The sequence below is a fragment of the Macrosteles quadrilineatus genome, unplaced genomic scaffold (genome assembly GCF_028750875.1).
Source record: "Macrosteles quadrilineatus isolate MER2022 unplaced genomic scaffold, UCM_ALF_1.0 Scaffold_13__1_contigs__length_4303367, whole genome shotgun sequence".
NCBI classification, from domain to species: Eukaryota; Metazoa; Arthropoda; class Insecta; order Hemiptera; family Cicadellidae; genus Macrosteles; species Macrosteles quadrilineatus.
The window spans coordinates 2,332,843-2,348,837 of record NW_026542606.1 but is presented as its reverse complement, the minus strand read 5'-3'; the positions used below and the strand labels follow the sequence as shown (position 1 = coordinate 2,348,837).

The window sequence follows — 15,995 nt, the reverse complement described above, 5'->3', positions numbered from 1 at the left end:
GTGTGTGGATCTATTTCAAAGCATCTATATCAGATTAAGTCAGAGGCATGTGGGAAATCTAAGGTTTATTTGAGTTTCTTTCTTTTCATATAATTATGTATTAGATTTAATGTATGGCCTACCTACTAACTATAAATATATCAATCGATTTTAATTTATTGTTTACTTTATAGAATACTAAATAAATAACAATTGACAAACACCTTTATATCTGCAATCAGATTTTTTATCTTTATTTTGAAATGTTTGTTTGTATAAAGAATCTCTTGGGAGCATAACCTGTTCCTCTTACCAGGGTGTATACCAACCGGGAAAACCGGGAGAACCGGGAAATAACCTTGAATTTGAAGGGACCTGGAAAAAACCGGGAAAAAGCCGGGATTTTTGGACCGATTCCGGGATCTTTAATATAGCCCCGGTAGAAGATCGTAGTCGTAAAATGCGTCTTGCCGCGATTGCGGGCGACGACGATGACGTTTCCGTGACCGCGGGAGACGACGATGACGTTTCCGTGACCGCGGGAGACGATGACGTTTCCGTGACCGCGGGAGACGACGATGACGTTTCCGTGACCGCGGGAGACGAAGATGACGTTTCCGTGACCGCGGGAGACGACGATGACGTTTCCGTGACCGCGGGAGACGAAGATGACGTTTCCGTGACCGCGGGAGACGACGATGACGTTTCCGTGACCGCGGGAGACGACGATGACGTTTCCGTGACCGCGGGAGACGACGATGACGTTTCCGTGACCGCGGGAGACGACGATGACGTTTCCGTGACCGCGGGAGACGACGATGACGTTTCCGTGACCGCGGGAGACGACGATGACGTTTCCGTGACCGCGGGAGACGACGATGACGTTTCCGTGACCGCGGGAGACGACGATGACGTTTACGTGACTGCGGGAGACGACGATGACGTTTCCGTGACCACGGGATCATCGATGATGTATACACTGCCGCGGGAAATATCCATGATTTTGCCGAAATCGCGGACGACGACGATGACGTTTCCTTGACCGCGGGCGACGACGATGATTATGTCTATACGGCCGCAGATGTTTATAATTTTGCCGAGATCGCGGACGACAGCAATGACGTTTCTATATCTGCGAGAGGCAATGATGATGTCTACACGGCCGCGGAAGGAAGATTTTCGTGATTTGCCGTGACCGCGAAAGACGACGATGATGATTTCTACACGGCCGCGTGATATGCTCATGATTTTGCCGTGATTGCGGCCGACGACGATGACGTTTCCGTGACCGCGGGAAACGACGATGACGTTTCCGTGACCGCGGGAGACGACGATGATGTAGACACGGCCGCGGGAAATATTCATGATTTTACCGAGATTGCGGACGATGACGATGACGTTTCCGTGACTGCGGGAGGCTATGATGATGTCTACACGGCCGCGGAAAATATTCGTGATTTGCCGTGACCGCGAAAGACGACGATGATTATGTCTACACGGCCGCAGATGTTCATGATTTAGCCGCGATCGCGGACGACGACGATGACGTTTACGTGACCGCGGGATCAACGATGATGTTTACACTGCCGCGGGAAATATTTATGATTTTGCCGAGATCGCGCACGACAACGATGACGTTCCCGTGACCGCGGGAGTCAATGATGATGTCCACACGGCCGCGGTGGATTTTCATGATTTTGCCGCGATTGTGGATGACGATGATTACGTTTCTGTGATTGCGAGAGACGGCGATAATGTATACATACCGCGGGATATGTCCAGGATTTTTCTATGATAACGTAAGACTGTGATGAGGTTTTCGTCACCGTGGGAAGCGACCACACGACCGCAGGAAATATTCAGGACTTTGCTGCCATTGATAATGTGTTCATAAAAAATGAAGATAATATTCGTGATTTTGCTGCTATCGAGAGAGACAATGTTTCCGTGGACTTAAGTAATGATGATAATGAAAATTATTACTATAATAAGGATTATTACTTTTTCAACACTAGCTCACTGGACTTTGAAACAAATTTGATGTAAGTTTATATTGTGTTCTTAAGCTGCAAGTCTTAAATTGATTATAGTTTAAGTGGAACCAAACAAATACGCGGGAACCTGGAAAAACTTCGAAAAACCATGAAAAAACCTGGAATTTCACTTTATAAAATAGTATACACCCTGTTAACCTCTGCTCTTCAAACTGTCAAATTTAAGTATTTACAGCTGACTTAAACTAATTGATATATTTACATTTTTTCAAAATGTAAACATGGAAAATTTGGAAGCCCATGGGGCGTAGTGTAGTCCAAGGGAAATACGAAAGTTAAATGATATAATATTGCACTGTCATTAGGGGTCTGCGGTACAGAAAATTTAAGGTCGGTACGGTTCGGTGCGGTAAAATATTTTGTACCTCGGTTCTCGGTACAAAATCGGTACGGTACGTGGCTACCCGTATTTTTGTGGTTTTCTTCTTAGAACTGTATTTAAACCATTATTTTAAATTTTAATATATTGACATTACTATGAAAAAGGATAGTATCCTGCATTCATGGTTTTCTAACAACAATTACTGTACCACACATTATAACAAAAACCTGTTACTACTACCAGGATTGTGTCAGGAAAAATCACAGTTAAGATAAAGGCTTTACCTATTTTACTCTGATACTTTGAATAGCCATGATAAAGTGGTTTTAAAATTAGGATAACAGTTTTTAGGAATAAACATGTTTGAAGCATTAATTGACAAGATAATATCACACAACTGGTAAATTATTTCCAACCAACACAATGTCTCGTTGTTTTTTAGATTTTTAAAAACATATAAAAGCATTCAGTACAAAGACAGTGTAGTTGCCAGCTGTTCACAGCAGACGACAATGAAAAACTGGAGGTTATGATGGAGTAATGGCAAAGAGCATCCTTTTTTATAAGCTTCAAAACTAACTATAAGATGGATACAACTCTTTCAAAGTTTTATTCTGAAACTAAAATTTGGATTATCACAGAGTAAGATTGTTGTCTTTTCATTTACAAAGTTAACACCCACACATATCAATAATTAGTTTATCTCAGGTTCAATCCAATTATCTTAGTATATTTTAAAGCTCTTCCAAAGAATCAAAAGACCCAGGCCTAGACCTAACTATTTATGAGGGCCTATATAAATTTATTAGGTTACAATGAGGGTAGCAAAATCACTATCATAATTCTAGTTCATAAGATTTAGATTGCATAAAGTACCTTCACACACAATGAAAAATACAGGAAACAAAAAGCATTTAAACCTTAACAGCCACATCCAACAATACAACACAACAAGACAACAACAACATGATACAACACAACACAACAAGATACAGAACATGCAATGACATAATTTGAGACTGAGTAGGCTTGCATAACGAAAAAAAAATTATGCAAATAACAACAACTATGCTTGTAGTTTAATCAATAGAAAGATAAAATATCCATAACAAATATTTTAGCTTATAAAATAAGATTGTATATTAGTTACAAGTTTAATATGTAGCCATAAACAGTTGTATGGCTGTAGACAATGGCCAGCGGCAAATTTAATATTCACGAAAATACTGACTGAGTTAGAGATAAAATTTAACAGTCATTATAAAACTATTATCTTTATGATAAAATAGAATTGGGGAAAGTCATAAAGGAATAAAAGTGATAAAACTCAACATTTATTGGAAGTACTTGAATACAACAATAATTATTGTCGTCATAAAATGTTAATGGATTTGGGACTGCTAATTGATAGTAAACTGAAAGTAATTTATTATTATAATAGGCTGTGTGTTAAATGCTGTACCGAACCGATGACGGTAATTAAGCTTGTACCGTACCGACTTTTTCAGTGCACCGCAGACCCCTAACTGTCGTCCATTTGTGAGCTATGTTTCAAATTTCAAGTCTCTAGCTCATCAGGAACTTTGTTTAAAATTGATATCAAAATTTGTAGGAAAGCGAGCTAATAAAAAGAAGCCCATGGGGCTTGGCCCAAGGGAAATATGAAAATTAAATGATATAATATTGCACTGTCTTCCATTTGTGAGCTATGTTTCAAGTCTCAAGTCTCTAGCTCATTGGGAAGTTAGTATAAAATTGATTGCAAAATTTGTACCGGACAAGAAAGCGAGCTAATAAAAACGTTTTAAAAAGAGAATAAATGTGATATTTTTAAGGAGGCATTTTAGTGTAAATCCAATCAGGCCTCTCAGATGGAAATTCGCTTAGTCTGCAGGTTTGCTGCGGCGGGAGTATTTTATATAGTGGAATTATTTTGGATTAGTGATTCTTCTTTAGTAAACAAACCAAACAATTTGCAATAATACATTAAAAAAACTGACTTTCCTTTCTTTTTCTGATTTGCCTAAGCATCCAAAAATGTATAACCATCCACTCTGAATTCTGTGGGGGGCCGGGGAAGTCCCATCTGGAGAAGGAAAATGAGATTCTGTTAGCAGAACTGTGGTAGTAGCTAACAGTATATCTTTTCCTTTGACTCCTTGAGTTTCACTAATGACAAAATGAAACCTAATAGACTAGTAGGATCTTGTTGGATCGTTGTCTAACCGGTTAAGCAATGCTTTCCAAAAATAACAGTTGTGAAAAAGGTTTGTCATTTAAGAGCCTTCAATCATGCACATTGCCTTAGCAAATTTGATGTTGTGACCCAATCATGAAAATAGTATAGAACTCTAACATTCCATTGCATCCAGTAGGTATAAACCATTATTGTTCTGTGACAGGAGCTGCTGGATGCACAGAAAGGTTGGTCGTCTAGTGATCACTCTCAAGACTACGGTTATTCTAGTGAGAACAACCTCGGCAGTACAGGACCTAGTGGGCCGAGCTCCCCTGAGGGCTCAGAGGTGGCCTGTTCTGATGGATTCTGTAATCACGATGGTACAGGTAATGTATAAGTAAAATATAAGTATTAGGAATTCTGTTTTTTATCCATGGAGGCATGCAGAATAAGCTATATGTGACGTGCCTCGACCTAGAGTCTGCACCATCAATTAATTGGTAATTTGTTTTTATGTTAAGTGAGAAAGGGGAGGGAGCTCAGGGTGTCTACCAGTCGAGAATTCCGGGAAATTCGGGAAAAGACAGGGATTTTAAAAGGTCAGGAAAAGTTGTGAAAAAGTAATGAATTATGACCGAAGGTAGTGAATAATCTAACCTTTCAAAATTAAGGATAAACGGGCCGGGCCGAAGAGTATTTTAATAGGCCTTTAAAAAATGTTCTTTGTAACTAGTATTGTACATATCTGGGCACTTTTAAGACAAAATTCAATGTTTAAAAAGGTTATTAATACAATACAAAACAATAAATAATGTGCCTTGAATAATCTGAAACAACCCACAAATCAACCATGTTTTTTGTCAAAAAATCATATTCAAGCTTTTTAAAAAATGTCTATAGGACTAGAAAATTCATAATACATTCTTTCCCCCTTTGAATTAGACTTCTGGTGTAAAGAAAATGTTTAATATTTCATTAAAATCTACATAGGAAATGTAATTTTCATCTGCGATGAACTTCTAAAAATACCATTTTCTACCACGAATTTTGTTTTAAAGTACTACATTTATGTTAACTTTGAAAAATATACTATAAGTTTTTATTGTAATTATTGGTTTTTTACTGGTTTACAGTTAATCATAAGTACTGTAACTTATCGGCAAATATAAGGCGAAAATCGTAACGTTCGTCAGTTCAAAACTGCTTCAGGAGGCCTAGCTCAGCAGTACTTACAAGTTGATTCAAACTCATTGATGTTAATTTTTAACCTTAATTTGCAGAGTTTGTCGAGTGAATATTAAGAGTTAATTTACCTTTAGGGCTAATAAACGTAGCCTATGTGGGTTTTTAATTATTTACCAATATCTAGGGGTGGGCGAGTAGTGATTTTTCAATTCGAGTCGAGTATTTGAGTGAAAACACTATAAACTCGAGTATCGAGTTGAGTCTAGTAGTTACGCGTTAAGTAGGCCTAGACCCAGGGTTTAAGCTGCGGAAGCATTTTTAGCATCTTGCTATTCACAACTTAAAAATACTACATAACTTAGTTTTCCAGGCTAGGCCTATAGCAAATTTTATACAAATAAAATTGAAAATGTAACTTAATGTTCAAACATAGGCCTATGTAATACTAGCCTACTGGGATATTTGTTTTAAATGCTTACTCTATTGAATAATATTTTTCCTACAGTTAACTTAGTTGTCTGAGAGTTTGCAGCATTTTGCTGAAACCAATTTCATCCTAGCCAAATTTGACCCTGCCTAGGCCTAAATAGGTAGTTTAAGTATACAAAATTTTCTAAATTATATGGTTACTAATTATTAGTACCTGTTACCTTAGGCCTAGTAAAAAAATTGGCCTAGACTACTTGTTGGCTGCAGCATTAAATTTACACATCACTTGTTATTGTGTGTTTTATTTTTTCTTGCATTTTCTTCCTCCTCACTAACATGATAATCAACCTGGGTAACTAACTTTATAACGTAACTTTAAGCCTAATTATTTCAATTCAATTAAGAAACAGAATTTGTAAACATAAATTTATTTATAAAACAGAAAACTAATATCAAACTACATATTGTATCATATGTTAAAAACATCAATATGCAATAAGGTATTTTAAAATAATGACTTGGATAAGCACTTAATCTGCCTTAACCCTCCGAGCGTCACTCGTCGAAAAATCGACGCACGACACACTTTGTGTAGTGTCACGCGTCGATTTTTCGACGCACGAACATCGTTTACGGCGAAGGCTCTATGACTGACTGAATCGGATTGAACTGGATCGAGTTAGGTATCGTTCTTTTCGTTAGATTCTGAGCTTTCTCCAGAGGTCTGTCTCTAAGCGCTTTATGTTCTCCGAGCCGATCGTAATTGTAGAAATATTTATAGGCCTATAATTTATACAATTTCATTGAGCGCAAACTTATTTTTTTTTTTTTAATTTTCCAAAATATTTATTTTTACCTAAAAAATTTTTTTGAAACAAATGTTCCTTATGTTTTATGTATAATATTGAAGCCCATGATTTTCCAAACAAAATGGTATATAGAACAGTAGAATTAACATTGTTTTAAGCTTCTCAGATCCGTTTTAATAAAACTTTGCAAATGCGCCAAAAATAGGCGGACATTAAGGCCTAAACTATGGACACTCGGAGGGTTAAGTTTGAAGGTTATGGGTACTAGGGCTATCCATTTACATAAGAATAATCAAGTCACTCTCTCTGACAGACTGAAGATTAAACAAAAACGTAGTAGGCCTATTATTTTAAAATAAAATCCCACATTAAACACTTAATTTTAAAATGAAAACACATTTCATTTCTTTGTAGCCCGGTATAGCCTATTTGGCCTTTCTTTAATAAAATCACATCTTTCTAGGTTTAGTTACAATTCAAACTGTAGTTGTCATGTTTCTGCCACCAGATTCAAAATTGCACAATGAAAATCATAAACAGAATATTTTTATTTTACTTTCTATTAAACTTCCACCAAACAAAATTAATTTTATTAAATTCACTTCAAAGTTCTTCAAAGTAAAAACATTCTAAACTGACGTTGACATAACTTCACTCCAATCCATTGTTTTGTTTTGTTATTGTTGCTATGCGGTCGACATTCTATCCTCTCTCTCTCTCTCTAGTCAGTCTAGTCGGTCTGCTCTGCTCATTCTGCTTCTGCTTTGTTTTCCCATCAAACAGCTGTTTTGCAGGGCTGACGTTGCCATATTTATCATTACACTATTATGGTGAATGTCGGCAAAATTATTATAAAATTGCTATAGCTTTTAATTTGTAAAAAAAGTTAATAGTTTGACTAATTTAAATCATGTTTATGTAAACTCATTAGAGAATTAATTATACTTATAGTTTGTTTATGCCAATACCACTGTTAGTTGTAAAAGTACAAAAATAATCGTCCATCTGGCAACACTGAGTTTGAAGTGGAACTGATCTTCTCTTTCTGCCAAGACCCAATGAGATTGCGTCAGTCAGATGCATTGATGTTCCTTAAGTAACTTATCGGTTTGTAAAACTAAACACCGATTAAATTGAAAAAATATTATGCATAGGTAATTTTTATTTGTTGTATTTCTATATTTTGGTATAAAATATTTTTATGGCAGTTCAAACTAAATCTGATACTGTACTTTATAATATCTTCAATAATCGTCTGCCTATGTTATACTAGTCACGAGACTCCCTTGTTGACTATCGACTATTGTAGTTCGTTTATTTCGACTTACTGTATCCGTATCGTTATCGAAATGTATTGTTGACTGTTGTAGGAAAGTGAAAGTCTTAAGTAGTCCTCTTGCTAGCTCTGCCGACTGACGATGTTTGTTTGTTGAACATTTGGTTTACGCTGGTCTAACCTATATGAATTTAGATTGTTGTTTTTTTGTAGGAATGGGGATTAAATAAGGCATCAACACAAAACAAGATATAATTTATTAAATTTGAGTGTAGAAAATCGTGAAGTGGCACTATTTATAACTACTCGACACGAATTTTCGAGTAGTAATTACTACTCGACTCGAGGTCGAGTAATTTGAAAAAACTCGAGTAATTACTCGAAGGTCGAGTACTCGCCCACCCCTACCAATATCTGTTATTTTAATTTGTTTACACAACTTTTATTGGGCTTTTCTTATAATTAGCCTATATTAGTTGCCGGGAATTTTGTAAATATATTTTTTTAATAAAAAAAGTTAACATTTTTTAAATTTAAAAACTTTAATTTTTTTATTTAGGCCTAACTTTAAACACAGTTAGCTGTACCTCGTCAAAGTATTCTGCAGCGGCCGGGCGAGATAGACTTTTGTAGAGTATTTTAGTAAATATTTCACCAGTTTTGTTATTAACATTGTTCATTTTCATCTGGGTTCCAATCCCGTTAAATCACAAATGTATTTTAAGTGATAATGCTGCAACCACTAGGTCTAGCCTTAAGTAATGTGAAAAACAATCCCGGGCTCATGCCTAGCGTCCTAAGACAAAAAAATTATTTTTTTTTATTTTTAAAAAATAAAAATAAAACGTTTTATCCGAAATATTTGGTAATCCGAAATGGGTCCAGTCCCAACCATTTCGGACTAACGGGACTCTACTGTACTACTTTTACATGAGTAGAGAGAAAATTTGTATTTAAATAAGTTATTTAAGGGAAACAACCGAAAAACCGATAAAAAAAACGAACAGGAACCGAACCAATAAAATCAGCAACCTATTGCTGACCATTGCAGGTATCACTACCTGAAATATTATTATTCTTTTTCATGTTGTTTAGAAAATCCAGATATAAATAATAGCAATGTCAATTAGTAAAAAGCAGAATATCCCAACATATAAGCATATTTACTTAATCATCTTCCACGGTGTGTTCTTATTCAAAATTTCTTTTCTAGGTGAATGCAATTCTGAAGAAGGAGAGAAAATCAAACGTCTAAGGCATTCAATGCAAACACTCTCTTTACAGCAAATGCTTGAGGTAAATAATATGATAGTGAAGACTTAGTATAAGAATTTTTTAGTGATGGGCGGATCCAAGAAAATGTCGGTACCGGATCCGGATCCGAAGATAAACACTGTCATAAGTGCGGGTAAAAAAAACATAATTAACAGAATGCCAATTTAAATCATACTGTTTAAAATTAATTATACCGGCAGTAAACATTATTACCGGTTGAAGTGCATATTCCCATCTATCATTAATGTGGACCTGGAACTAAATTCGGCGGTAAACATAATTACCGGTTGAAGTGCATATGCCCGGCTATCATTACTGTGGACCTGGTACTAAATTCGGCGGTAAAAATTATTACCGGTTGAAGTGCTTATGCCCGCCTATTTATTACTGTGGACCTGGAACAAAATTCGGCGGTAAAAATTATTACCGGTGGAAGATGCATGTGCACGCCTATCATTACTGTGGACCAGGGAACAAAATTCGATGGTAAAAAATATTACCGGTGGAAGTGCATATGCCCAGCTATCATTACTGTGGACTTTGGAACTAAATTCGGTGGTAAAAATTATTACTGATTAAAGTGCATATTCCCGGCTATCAATACTATGGACCTGGAAATCAATTCGGCGGCAAACATTATTAACTTGTTCAAGTGCATATGCCCGGCTATCATTACTGTGGACCAGGAACTAAATTCGGCGGTAAAAATATTACCGGTGGAAGTGCATATGCCCAGCTGTCATAACTGTGGACCTGGAACTAAATTCGGCGGTAAAAATTATTACCGATGTAAGTGCGTATGCCCGGCTATTTATTACTGTGGACCTGGAACTAAATTCGGCGGTAAAAATTATTACCGGTGGAAGATGCATGTGAACGCCTATCATTACTGTGGACCTGGAACAAAATTCGGCGGTAAAAAATATTAAAGGTGGAAGTGCATATGCCCAGCTATCATTACTGTGGACTTGGAACTAAATTCGGTGGTAAAAATTATTACCGGTTGAAGTGCATATTCACGGCTATCATTACTGTGGACCTGGAACTAAATTCGGCGGTAAAAATATTACCGGTTGAAGTGCATATGCCCGGCTATCATTACTGTGAACCTGGTACTAAATTCGGCGGTAAAAATTATTACCGGTGTAAGTGCGTATGCCCAGCTATCATTACTAAACTAATACGAACTATAAATATAAATAGTTTATATTTATATTTAAATAGTCGAATTTATAACTATAAATTCAAACTATAAATATCATTACAAACTAAATTCGGCGGTAAAAATTATTACTGGTTGAAGTGCATATGCCCGGCTATTTATTACTGTGGACCTGGAACTAAATTCAACGGTAAAAATTATTACCGGTTGAAGTTCATATGCCCAGGTATTTATTACTGTGGACCTGGAACAAAATTCGGTGGTAAAAATTATTACCGGTTGAAGTGCATATGCCCGGCTATTTATTACTGTGGTGGACCTGGAACAAAATTGAAAAAAACTTCTATATACAGTACTGTGTGATAGTCCGGATTTTTCGTAATCCGGACCGGACGCCCGCCACTTTAGTCCGGATGAGCGTACATGGATAATGACAGCTTTGTGTTTGTAAAAAATCGGGAAGAAACTGGTCTTGTACATGGATACAAAAATACAGCTTTATGTTAGCAAAAAAATCGTTTCCATCAAAACCGAATCCAGCTCAAGATCCGGAATTTTTTGGATCCGATCCGGTGCCGGTTCCAGCTCGGATTTGGCGGATCCGGTTGTCCGATATCTGGATCCGACCATCACTAGAATTTTATATATTTCTTTTTCATACAAACCTTTGGCATTTTGTTTTTGTAATGAAAAAGCTCAAACTTGTTAAGTACCCTTTAATTTTCATTAGGGGTGGGCGAGTCCTGATTTTTCAATTCGGATCAAGTTGAGTATTTGAGTAAAAACTCGAGTAACGAGTCGAGTCGTGTAGTTGCGCATAAAGTAGGCGTAGGCCTAAATAGGTAAGTTAGTTTAAGTAAGTTATACACCAAATCTTCAAATTTAAATTATTAGTATTAGGCCTAATACTACACTACAAAATTTGGCCTAGCCTACTTGTTGGCTGCAGCATTAAATTTACACTTGTTATTGTGTATTTTATTTATACTTACCTTTTCTCCCTCCTCACCAACATGATAATCAACCTAGGTAACTAATTACTTTAAGAATAATTTCAATCCAATAAAGAAACAAATTGTAAAAGAATTTTATTCATAAAATAGATAACTTAATACAGGGTGAGGCAATGAAAGCGCCCCAAATTATAAATAGTACAAATTAAATACTATTTACACTATACATATAAATAGCACATCAAAACAGCTCAGGAAAATTCGCGCAGGCGTCGCTTTGGTTGATTCGTGGACAGCTGAATTTAAACCCATATTTAGAAATGCGATATTTTCATCCCAACGCTTTTGTGTTTGCGAATGAAATATTTTTAAAGCTATTTTTAAATTACGATTGACTCTTTCTGACTGGTTTGAATTTGGCCTAAAAATTTGAAATGGCTAAAAAGTTAAAATCATCAAATATCCTGGGATCGGCTGAGACGAATCCCGAAATCCCGGGATTGGATTGAAAGCCCGAGATTGAGACCCCTAAGCCTATTCTAAAAAATTTAAATAAGATACCTATGGTACCGGAACCGAGAACCGATTTTTGCTAGGAACCAGCACCGGTACCGACTTTGAAAAAGTGGTACCGACCCATCACCAATTGTATTGACATTGTGTATTGTCTTTCATATCTTACTAGTTTGGTAATTTTACAACAAAATTTATAGAAGACCCTCTCTTACAATACAGGAGAGCGTTCTATTGCTTTGAATGTACTATCAATTGCAATGAATCAATGTTCAAAGATCTGCAATTTGTTTGCCGTTGACAATATATCAATGATTGACTAACTGCTGCTAAGGTAATTCAACTATATTTAATATTGTCTAATTTAAAATTAAAGGAATGTTCAAGTTGTCGGGTCGCCGGAATTCTACCCCCGGATATTTACCCCCATGAAAAAACGCCTACGTCACTTTGACGTCACGAGGGGCGGGGCCTATTCCCGATCGAGAAACAGCCCGCGACTGGAAATCTACCCCCGGATATCTACCCCCAGACATCTACCCCCGGACATCTACCCCCGGACATCTACCCCCGGAAATCTACCCCCATGGTCAGCTACGCTACGTATCGGCCAAGATGCATTGGTGTAATTGATTTCATTAATTGGTTTATATAAGTCAACGGCTCTTCGGTTATTCATTAGCTTATTATGCGAATAATTTTTTTTTGTTGTAAAACGAAAACTCAAAAAATATTTTATTCTTCTTGGGCAATAAAATACCCCAAGTCGTTGCCAACACAACAGTCAACACAACAGGTGTGTCACTAAAACGATGATATCATCAAAAATATTTTAAAGTAAATAATAAGAAAGCATATTTTCATAATAGCATATTTAGAAAAAACATATTGGTTTCAGAATACCTAGTTTTTCAAAACTGCATAATCTTGTAGTTGTTTTAATTCCAATAACATAAGATAAATGTTATTTGTTATAACCTTATTAAGCTAAGTAAATCAAATATGTAAAATACTGTACCTATTCGATGTACATGTTAAACACGACAACGACATATCGCATGCTTTATACTGGATATTAGAAGCTAATGAATAACCAAAGAGCCGTTTATTTACATAAACCAATTAATAAAATCAATTACAACAATGCATCTTGGCCGATACATAGCGTAGCTGACCACGGGGGTAGATTTCCGGGGGTAGATGTCCGGGGGTAGACATCCGGGGGTAGATGTCTGGGGGTAGATATCCGGGGGTAGATTTCCAGTCGCGGGCTGTTTCTGGATCGTGTATAAGCCCCGCCCCTCGTGACGTCAAAATGACGTAGGCGTTTTTTCATGGGGGTAAATATCCGGGGGTAGAAATCCGCTACCCCAAGTTGTCAATGTTTAGAGGTTTTGCAACTGTACAATTGTAATGCTACAAAGTAAGTTTGTAACATAGTGAAAAGCTTTTTTTTTGTAGGAATCCTGTTCATCAGATGAAGAGAGCTTCATACCTCTTGAAGAAGTGCAGAAGTTCATGGCCAAACGGCCACATGTGACAGAGAAGAGGCAAGAGTTGCGACACATGTTACGGCAGAGATTCGCTCTCATGTGTCAGATGGGTCAGCTGAAGCACCAAGATTGAACACATCTGGACTGTCGGCTCCCTCACTAGTCAACAGACCGCAGTCACAGTCGTCGAGACCATATTGTAGCTAAGCTAGCAAAAGTTATTGTAATTGTTCATATTGAAAAGGTAATTATTTTGTAAGTCTATTTTATTATACTTGTTAAAGCCGTTTTTGGGCTCTTATACATGCTGTTGAGGGTTCTCGAATTTGTTAATTATATTTATACTCGGTACTTTTATTAAAGTTTTCATTATATTGTACAGTCCATTTATCCATTTTGTTTGTGTATTTTTTTACCATGCGAGGAGCTGTTGTCACTAGAGTGTAACCGTGTCGTGTGATTGGGAGATTTATATATTTTATAATGTTGTTATTATACGGCCAAACGGTGCTAAGTTTACAACAGACTCTTGTGATCCTAAACAAGGCATTGTTACCGTTGCGTGTTTCATGTTAGTGTAGCGTAACCCAAGGATACAGTTACATTCCTTTCATGTTCTTTGTGAGACTTTGGAGTCGATACCTTACAAAGCCCTGTTGTTTCATTGTTCAAATATAAAGGTTTATTCACCCACTAACGTTTTATTATCCCAGATCCAATTCTTTTTCTAAACAGCTTAACTCATAGTAGTGTAGTGAAATAGTATATTACGTTGCTATTCCTGAAAATAAGTGTTTACCATACGAGTTCGGTACACACATTTTGGACGAGTTACGTACGATAGTTTACGCCATAATATTAAATCTGTACAAATCCTTGTATATTTCCACCAACTCGAGGACTAAAAATCACTAGTTATAACCTCTAAGAGAGGTTATGTTTTTGTTTATAACCACTCATTGCCACCTAAATACAGTATAATCATCTGATTAGTGTCCGTTAAAACTCATTACAGTACAGTAGTACGCAATGAAACCCCATTTGAATAAGCTGGCGGCAAACAGCTGTTTTCTGGACTAAATCCTTGCATGGGAAGTTCGTCAAAATAATGTAGTGTAGCATAAAAGTATTTTACATTCATTAGCTTTAGAGCAAAATAAATTTAATTTCTTATCTTATACAGTAGAATTCTGTCAACGTTAATCTAGGAATACGCCAATTTCAATAGAAAAAAAAATTGATTGGATTAAAATATACATACACTGAAAGAAATTAATTTTGATTATTGTAGTTGATAAATGCACCAAATGATGAAATGTTGTACTAAATTAGAGCAATAAATCATTGTGGACCTTTGCACAGTTCCAACTGGCCTAGCAAATTTGTTTTTGAAACTCAAGGATGTAAGATGACTCGTTCATTGCTTTGCTTAGTACTCGGAAATAGTGATATGTCTATGCTATACCAACAGAATTGTGTAACTCGAGCGTTGTATTACTTATGGGTTTTATTATACCTTGTACTCATTATCTACCAACATGGTCCTATAGTTAATAGACAATAGACAATTCCTTTATTACAATTTTATCAAGAAATGTTACAGCGTCAAATTTAAATAAATAACATTGGTATAATAGATACAAAGTGAAATGGAAAAGCTTCTTCAGTGTTGTGTGTGGTCTTGCCATGCAAAGAACTCCTTTAGGGTGTAGAAAGCTTTGTCAAGCAGCCATCTCTGTAGCTTCCTCTTCATCAGCACAGGGCCTCCAATTTTCAATTCAAATGGTCTGGTAGCTTGTTTAGCATCTTCACTCCTGTATACAGTGGTTTCTTTTCAAACATTGCTTTTCTGTGGCCAGGCAGCACATAGTTTCCTGCATATCTGGTGTTGTATTCATGTATATCTCTCTGTTTAGGCGGGTATTTGGTTACACAGTAATAAACAGTTTCTAGGATGTAGATGGAAGTCACCGTCAGGATGTTCTGAAGGCATCTCTACAGCTTTGTTCTTTACTTATGCCTGCTATTATTCTGATAGCCCTTCTCTGCATAACCAGGACCCGGTTAAGATTGTCCATAGTGGATCCACACCAGATAGTAATACACATGGCGTACATGGCTTTCAAACAATGTACGGTGTATGCAGTCCTCGTTGCCTCAGGGGCACTAGTCTCTTTGATTCGTTTTATAGCAAAGCAAGCTGGCCCGAGTTTTTGGCAAAGACAAGCTACATGACGATCCCAGGATAAATTTTCATCAATTATGACACCTAGATGTTTGATTTCTTCAGCTGCTGTCAGGTTGGGTATTTCAGATACTGTAGACTTTTTTTTCTAAAAGTAATTTGCTTGGTCTTACTTTAATTG

At 36.6% G+C, this 15,995-nt stretch overlaps 1 protein-coding gene across 1 annotated transcript in view; it reads left to right on the top strand.

The window, feature by feature from the left end:
- LOC129004931 (gametogenetin-binding protein 2-like) overlaps window positions 1-14,322 on the top strand; it is a 98,773-nt gene extending 84,451 nt beyond the window's left edge. The window contains exons 10-12 of the mRNA XM_054433644.1: window positions 4,758-4,920; window positions 9,447-9,529; window positions 13,598-14,322. Of these exons, the coding sequence (XP_054289619.1) occupies window positions 4,758-4,920; window positions 9,447-9,529; window positions 13,598-13,762 (411 nt within the window). The 3' untranslated portion in view covers window positions 13,763-14,322. The remainder of the gene's footprint in view (window positions 1-4,757; window positions 4,921-9,446; window positions 9,530-13,597) is intronic.
- Window positions 14,323-15,995: the final 1,673 nt, after the last annotated feature.